The following is an 8,301-nucleotide window of genomic DNA, read 5'->3' as shown; positions in this document are numbered from 1 at the left end:
CGTCTGAGATGTAAATTTTATCCCTCCATACGTCCAGATTTCATGTGCAATATGGCGCTTAGCTAGCTGTTACGTTGGCTATCGCTGCGCCGACTTGACTATAGGAGTCTCTCACGGTAGTTACAGAAACTTTACACAACGTTTTGTAAAAGCCGTTGTTAACAAATTCAAGCATCTTATCGAATGGACCAAGGACGAGCAGCGTGTCGCTGCAATTAAACATGGTTTTGAGTATGGTATAGGCCGCACTGTTCGGGGTCTACCAGCTGTTGGAGCTTTGGACGGCAAGAACTTTGTATTCGAATCAAGAACGGAACATGCCGAGGATTGGAGGGATCGTAAGGGAGACTTTGCCATAAAACTTACGGCAGTATGTGATGATAAGATTAAGTTTACTTACATTTCGGTTGGTGATTCAGGTAATAGATTATTTGTCCAATTGTATGCAATGATGTTGATCGTTTTGACATAGGTCGTTCACACGATACTGCTGCTTTCAACCTCAGTGAGATAGTAACAGTGCCTTGGAAATCCCCCTAGAATACTTTCCTTTCAATGGGTATATCCTTGCAGGTAAAATATGTCGTATTTGGGTACGATCCACTTAAAGAATAATTAAGCAAATCGTCTAAATAAATAAACTATGAAATTAAAACAACCTTTGATGTTGCATATCAGCATACGCTTGTATACTGCTATACAACTTCTCCTACTTCGAGTACATACTTCTATATAAAAGATTGCATGATTGGCCTAAATACGATTTACGAATGACAGTTGGATACAGAATGATATACCACTGAGTTACGATATCACCGATCGAGAAGAGAAACTTCTCTGATCAATCAAGAATTATAAGAAAGAGAAACTTAATATTAATAGTTCTCTCAATGGATTAGCTACCCAGAGAGAGAATATAACAGCTATTAATATAAATGGTTCATTTACTTATATATTCATATAATTATACTGCTGATAAAGGGTATAAAGAAATAGTGTATGAATTAATGGATACCTAGCTTCTACAACCAAATATACAAATATCGATAGGACATTTTATATTTGAGATCGTAATTTATTCAATATAAAGATAATGAATAAATGATCAACTATTATGTTCTATTGCCAATTACACTTGACAAACAAGTATGCATCTTTTACAGTAACTGTTGCATGATCTGATAAATAAGTGTCTCGTAATACTAAAGATTTATTAGCATACTCATGCTCCCGATCCACTGATATCGGACAACGTTATCTGGAAACAATTCTAACGAGTAGTATCCATTTAACCCAAGGCGGGAAACAAAGTATAGATCTATTCCAAAACCAGAAAGGTTGACTCATCATTAAAACTCAGGAGAGTTGTGCAATATAAAAAGGATCAATTATTTCATAGCAGCAGAGTTCTTTTAGTCTATTTTTACCCCTAATAAAAATATACTTTTATCTCATTACTTTTCTATGTAATATTTTGTCAAATACCACAAAATATATAAGCGTGAATAAAATCTTCAAAAAAAACTGAATATGTTTTAGACTCGTCAGACCCACTATCGCACCATATAATTGTGCCTTATCCTGCTTCGGAAGTCCTTGGAGGATCTGATGATGCTTTGGACAAAAAAAAGTTCAACAAGTCCATTCGTCAACTCGAATGTCCATTGAAAGAGCTTTTGGTATACTTATTTCTCGCTGGAGATTCCTCAACAAACATATATACATCAAGGATACCAGCTATACTGTGGGTATTATCACAGCTTGTTGTATTTTACACAATCTGTGTATTGAGATGAATGACCCTGTTCTGGAATTAGTAGAAGATAACCCGAACGATGTGACGAGCAATGAGCCTGCTGCTAGGCCGGATAGTTCTAGTCAGTCAGTCAACAGCACCGCCTATCGGAATGGTCAAACTAGAAGGGAGAACATCAACCCCTATATGCCTCCTCAACAATAAACCAGTAGTGTTTTTAACAAAATTATATATTTTTATTGATCGGTATTATTATTATTACTTTGACCCTGTTGGTTTCGATTGGCCATATCCTGAAGGATCGCATCAACAAGTCTTGCCGTTTCCCTGTTACTTTGAGCAAAAAGTACTGCTACTCGATCATTACGTTCACGTAATGCAGCATTGGCCTCCCGACTATACTGAAGAAAGGACTGAAAGTGGGTGTCCGTTTCCAAAGCTTGAGTTTGTTGCACCCAGTCCAAGACACGCAACATGCTGTTCTCGATGCGTTGTTCAGATGCCAATGGTAAAGGCAACATCGAAGCTACTCTTACCTGGGTAGGTTGAAAGGGCTCCGATGCGCGGGCTAGTGGTGCTGTTGGTGCTGGTGTTGCTGATGGTGCTGTTGTTGTTGATGGTGGGGATGTGGCGGCTGTTGTTGTTGATGGTGGGGATGTGGCGGCTGTTGTTGTTGATGGTGGGGATGTGGCGGCTGTTGACACATGGGGTGTCTCTAATCTGCGTCTTGCAGTGGGAGGTTGATCTTGTTCACCGACAGCAAAGACCCCTTTGGAACGTACATTACCTGCTGTTGCAGGTTGGGTATCCACAGTACGGAACACATCGTCTGCAGTGTTTGTATGGGCAGTATTCTGGCTAGGACCACCAACAACCGCAGGCTCCAAATTGTCATCATCCTCAGGAGCATTTTTAATTCTTGTTCTGAACTCCCCTGAAATTGAGGAATAAGTGACAGGTGGAAAATATGAAGATAAGTCTTTAAGAATGGTATATAACTTGTCATAAATGATAGAACGAGCGGGTGTTGCGTGTCCAGTAGAATTACGGGTGGCGTAATTTCTTTTGAAATCCTGCAAAATATTTGACCACTTGCTTTTTTAACTGTTCGTCGGTCCGAGGAGCACGTTCAACATTTGCTGCATCAAATTCACTCGCAAGAAGGTCAAAAATTTCATTTTTTTCCGCCAAGCTTCTAGCCGAATCCAAAGCATGGTAGTGCTTATTATACCTTTCAATAAGTAACAACGTCTCCGCTTGTCCCCATCCAGATCCTCTGAAGCGTTGTGAGCCTTCGAAATTATCTTCATTTTGGCTTTCACTTCCACGTCCACGTCCAACGATTCCATTCTGGCTGCTCTCAGGCTGACCATCAATAGGGTAAGAAGCATTATTTTGGTTGTTCATTTTTAAAATAGGTAGAGGCAAAGGTAAAGTACGTTTATTTTGATAAGAATACAAGAGAGAAATAAAATAACATTGGCCTCTGTGCCATGTACCAATGACAGTTTAGCAATTTCTCAAATTGGAGTTGTGTTTTTGTGACTTTTGATTTTAATTAAAGGATTTATTTTAATATTTTAAAATAATTTACTTGAGAACACCCTGTAACGGTTTAAATACAAAACTGTTCCAAATAAGGAGAGCCAATCAAAAAATTCTCTTGCCTATAGGCGTGGGCTGTGAAAAATTTACCCGAAACAATAATGCTTCCTTTTTTGCAAAAAATGACACATTTACTGGACATACTGGAGCAGTGTAGAAATGGAAAATGTTTGTTGAAAATGAGCATTTAAATGGGAATAATGAGTACATTGTCAGACATTGAAAGTCGTAAATATCTATTTCGAACTACTGCTTAGATTATGTATTACTTTTATCATTAAAACTTTTTGTTGTTGCCGTGCTTTTGTGACCTAAACATTTTTTAATAGAGATTTTTCTACGAAAGGGATGTATTTATTTTTAGGGTAAATCTTAATACACGGTTGATTTGAAGTACCGACCCAAAAATATTAAAAAGCATGACGTAGACATTAAAAAGCGATTTACTTATATACCCGAATTTTTGAGCGGTTTTTAAAAGTAGAGGACTGCTTTGCTTTTGATTTTTAGGCAGAGGGAAGGGGACACGCGTTTATTATAAAAAAAAAATTTTTTTTGTTATCTTTGTGTAGTAAAATTAGAATTGGGAGGAATGTTTGAAGAGACGATACGAGAGAGAAACCAGTGATTGAAGCTGTTTAATTCTTCGAGCTCAGTTTCGGTCAAAGTATATTGTTGGCGTTTAAGTTTATGAATGCTAGAAAGCAGAGTGTCAAAATATGTTGAGGAATTACTTGGAGTGATGGGAGAAGCTTGTTCTGTCGAAGTAGGAAGGCTTGAACTATCGGCAGAGGGCTGGTGAATATTTGAGAAAGTGAGGTCGAAAGAAACTATTTAATGAAAGGTTAGTAAAAACATGAAGCCGTAAAGATTTCAATAGTATTTATGTTTACCTTCAAATACAGAGAACATGGACATATCACGCTTCAACAAATACATGTGTTTGCATGCGATATTGTTAAAGAGGAAGTCAGGGCAACTGCAAGTGATCATTTGTAGATCTTCCACCACAACATCATAAATTACACCAGAAGTCGAAAAAGAAGAAACAACATAAACACTTCTACCATCAGAACCAGTGGTTGCAGTTTCAATCATATGTTCCAAAGCATCAGCACTGATGGCCTCTGCCTGCATCTCTCTTTTGCGGTGTCGTCTTTCTTCAGGACCCATTCTTCCAACTTTCGAGAAGATACGACTGATGTTGTTAGCATACTCGGGCAGAACATCCTTCACAAAAACAAACACCAGTCGATCAACTCTACGGTTTCTTTTTCTGCCAAGATAAGTAGTCTTCAATTGGTTGTGCCAACTCTCCACGTAGTTATTCGTCTCCATATTAGTGTACATGGCCGGTTGGTATGCGGCGGACCATCGCATGAACGCATCGTCTTCCAGGTACCGACTTTTGAAGTACTGCAAAAAATCGCGATACTCGGAGTATACGGTGATGAATGCTGTCAGTTTTCTTGTGAAGACAGGTCTGTCACGTTCCCACATCATTGCCTTCAGATCCGCAATGATCTTGTTCTGAACCGTGTTGTTGTGATGGGTATCACCAGGCTTGACCAATTGTCGGATCTTCCCTGTCCAAGCTCTTGCCACATGAAACAAACACCATTGTACACTTGCCGAAGGGTATACTGCTTCAATCGCACCCAACTCAGTACTACTTACATCGATTGTGATCTTCTCGATGTTCAAGATCCCAACTTGATTTCTCAGGAACCTCAAGAAGTTAGCCAATGGACCCATGGACTGATCGATGGTGAAAAAGAACGCAACAGGACAACCAGTACCAGTCAAGGGATGGCGCGTGACAATCGTATATAGGATTCCGTTGGAAAAACTGGTAGTGCTGTGGGTGGCGTCAAGACATACACTACGAGCTTGAAGTAGGAGATTCTTCTGGAAAGGGGAAATAAAACCGAAAGGAAACGAATCCATGAAATCGCGGCCTTCAAAAGTCTCGAAATTCTCTTGTTGAAGCTCGCTTAACCAAGCACGGACAGACTGGTGTTGATTTTGATGTCTTTGATAGCTTGCTTCTTGAATTCTTTTGTAGATGCTGTAGACTTCATCAGCATGGATCAAAGTATCACGGTGGGTGCTATCACCAGCAAGAACATTATTTCTAATGTGAGACATTAAATTTCTTTGGAATGTTCACTCTGGTTTCTCTTTGACTATAGCCTTCCCGGAGACGCTCCTCGACCAAAGCCCTTACGGAGACTGATACAGGTAAAAATGACAATTCGCTACTTCCAACTTCATGGTTGTGGTTATCAGAATGAGTAATTGTAACCATTGAAGGATCACTTGGCAAACAGACGACCTTCAAAGTGGCTGGGCAGTTGATCTTCTTGCTTCTCTTCTGCAAGCCGCGTACCTGGCCGGAAGCACCACCTAGAACAACACCAGCATGTACTCTTTTAGATCCTGAACGATGACATACATAGTATTCTCTGAAGACATAGGTTGGCTGTCTTTGTCTACCATTCAAGTTTCTAGTAGGGGCATCTTGATGTTTGCTGAAATTCCATTTAACACCATGCTTGGAAACAGCTTCTTGAATTACAGCTTTGTAGGTCTCGATAGGAACTGTTACAGTAACAGGAATAGGAGAATAAGATTGGATGTTCATTGACATTTTATAAAATTAATAGGAAAGGTAAGTTGAAAAAGGAGAAATCAGTTAATGTGAAGTACGATTTTATATAGTCTTGCAGAAATGAAAAAGGAAATTTTATAAATTCTGTTATTGGGCCGGATTGGGTTTTAAATGTCTATTATGCAATAAAAAATGTAACTTTCAAATATCTATTGTATTAATTAAAACTTTGCTTTTGAAAGTAAATAGCATCAAAGGTTTATATCGTACTAAGTTGAATTATCGATGCCATACAATGTTCTTTATTACATTTCAAAAGTATTTACTTTTGCTTGATATATCGGGGTTCCTTTTTTTTTTTTTTTTTTTTTTTTTAGGAGTAATGATTGGTTCCCTGGTCTTTTTTCTGCCATTGGTGCCTTGATTTACTTCTTGTTTTTTTATTGGTGCTGGATGGTTCCTTTCTATTATTATCAATGTAGAATATCTCTTTTTTGATTCTCTCTCTTATCATTGGTGTTGGTAGTTAGAATACTGCAGTATCTATTCATGAAATATAATATACAAAAAAATCTCTCACTTTTCTTCTTGAATCTAATAACTTATCTATTTAAAATGTCAAACAACATCCTTTCAACTGGTACCAGCGGTCTTTACTTACCTCCAAGAATAGACAAGAGATCCCCTGAAGAGCGTGAAAGGGATAATATTGCTTTTGCCGCGAGTGCTGCAAGATACAAAGAACAACGGGAGAGATTGGTGGTGAAAATGCACCAAGACGACTTTGAACCTGGAGAACTTAAATGCCGTGATTGTCCATGCAGCTTCAGTAGCAGAAGTAACTTGTTTAAGCATATGACTAAACAACACCGGACTAAAGTAGTGACCATTAAAGGCCGTAGTTACAAAGTTGGACGTTGTGGCGCCAACACAAGATACTACGAGAAGAAGAAGGCTGACAAGGCTTTGTTAACTCAAGAATCAGTATTAACAGCTACGCAAATCCGCAACAAGAAGTACTATCAAAGAAGATGATGGCTGAAGCAGTCGTAACCACGCGTGCTAAAATACTAAGAACACTTTTTGTTGATTTTGACGAGGAGCTTGCGAAGTTACCAGGTGGCAAACCTCAAATGATCAGGGATGCTCGCAAGTATCATATGAGCAATTATTATGATGATATGGCAGAACTGTACAGCTTTGTCAGAAGCGACGCAAAACTTCCTGACACTTATTACAGTCGCCACGCAATCCTTACAATTGTTTTGGACTTTCTTCACCTCGTTTTTCCTTCGAACATCAAGAAGAATTATAAACATGATCAAGTCATGACAATGCTTCTCGGCCATGATAAGGATGATTTACCCGAGGACATGGTCTTAGGTGAAGTAGACGACAGTTTTGAGGATAAAATAAGAGCTTTCTTATTTCAAAAGAAAAACAAGAGAGGAACAGCATGTAGATTTTTAATGACCAAAGCAACCATAGAGCTTCTGCACCGGTGTTTTGAGGCCAATGACTACGTATATTCAAGCGTTAGATCAAACGCCCTCTTTTTCTAAGTCTTTTGGATGAGCCTTTGGTTCCAAAGTAAACTTAAATGTCCAATAAAAACTATACATATGCTATTTTTTGGTTTTTTTTTTTTTTTTTTTTTTGGTAAGTCAAATTCCACTTAATCTGTAAGATTTTTTGACTTTCAGTCAGTCCCTCACTTAAATTTTAAGATTTTTCGATTCTCAGTCAGCCTCTTTATTTTCAAGCCAAAAATCACCCACTTAATCTGTAAGATTTTTCGATTCTCAGTCAGCTCCACAGCCAAAAAAAAAATTCGGGTGTTTTTTCTCCACTTAATTTTTAAGATTTAAAGATTCTTGCTGTAGTTTTTGTGGCTTGGTGAAAGTATTCGGGTATTTAAAGGCGTGCGTTGATTTATGTTACGTCACTTTATCCCTTTTTTTTGTATGTGTTTAACTCAGCTATCAAAAGCTTGTGTTTCATGATGTGATTTCGATAAAGCGCAATCCTTTTTTTTTATATTTTATCCCTCATTCTTTTTTTTTTGTTTACTTTCTTTATTTCTATCATTACAAAGCGTTCTGTTTGGTGTTTTAATCCTTATTTTTAATTAACCAACAAGTGGTAAGACCCCTCACATACATGTTCAATTAGGTCCGTATAATAATTCTTTTATGTTCCTAGTTGGTTCTTTAAATTTTATAAAATAAACGCTGTTTAAAAACCCAAATAACAAGTCCAAATAAATCATTGGTGCCTTCTATCAGAAGCTTCCTAACAACAGCCATATTCCAATCTGTAAAATAGGAGC

The 8,301-nt window shown here is 38.0% G+C and overlaps 3 protein-coding genes across 3 annotated transcripts; 1 reads left to right on the top strand and 2 right to left on the bottom strand.

The window, feature by feature from the left end:
• Positions 1 to 5,128: 5,128 nt before the first annotated feature.
• EV154DRAFT_433242 (uncharacterized protein) lies at positions 5,129 to 5,509 on the bottom strand (the record flags this gene model as incomplete). Its single annotated transcript, XM_051596724.1, has 1 exon — positions 5,129 to 5,509. A coding segment is annotated over one exon (381 nt), but the record flags the coding sequence as incomplete, so codon positions are not given.
• Positions 5,510 to 5,558: 49 nt separating this feature from the next.
• Positions 5,559 to 5,849, bottom strand: EV154DRAFT_400739 (uncharacterized protein; the record flags this gene model as incomplete). Its single annotated transcript, XM_051595275.1, has 1 exon — positions 5,559 to 5,849. A coding segment is annotated over one exon (291 nt), but the record flags the coding sequence as incomplete, so codon positions are not given.
• Positions 5,850 to 6,390: 541 nt separating this feature from the next.
• EV154DRAFT_534762 (uncharacterized protein) lies at positions 6,391 to 7,603 on the top strand. Its single transcript, XM_051604044.1, has 2 exons — positions 6,391 to 6,956; positions 7,001 to 7,603. The coding sequence occupies exons 1-2, from the start codon at positions 6,588 to 6,590 to the stop codon at positions 7,532 to 7,534; spliced, it is 903 nt and encodes a 300-aa protein (XP_051449876.1). The 5' UTR covers positions 6,391 to 6,587; the 3' UTR covers positions 7,535 to 7,603.
• Positions 7,604 to 8,301: the final 698 nt, after the last annotated feature.

This window comes from Mucor mucedo, assembly GCF_025094135.1.
Source record: "Mucor mucedo strain NRRL 3635 chromosome Unknown EV154scaffold_367, whole genome shotgun sequence".
NCBI classification, from domain to species: Eukaryota; Fungi; Mucoromycota; class Mucoromycetes; order Mucorales; family Mucoraceae; genus Mucor; species Mucor mucedo.
The sequence above is the reverse complement of the archived record's forward strand: the minus strand, read 5'-3'. Positions and strand labels throughout refer to the sequence as shown.

Excerpts from the sequence above, each read along its gene's own strand:
- EV154DRAFT_534762 (XM_051604044.1), top strand. The coding sequence starts at position 6,588 with ATGTCAAACAACATCCTTTCAACTGGTACCAGCGGTCTTTACTTACCT. Across the intron at positions 6,957-7,000 it reads CTTTGTTAACTCAAGAATCA|AAGATGATGGCTGAAGCAGT; the intron begins GTATTAACAGCT and ends GTACTATCAAAG.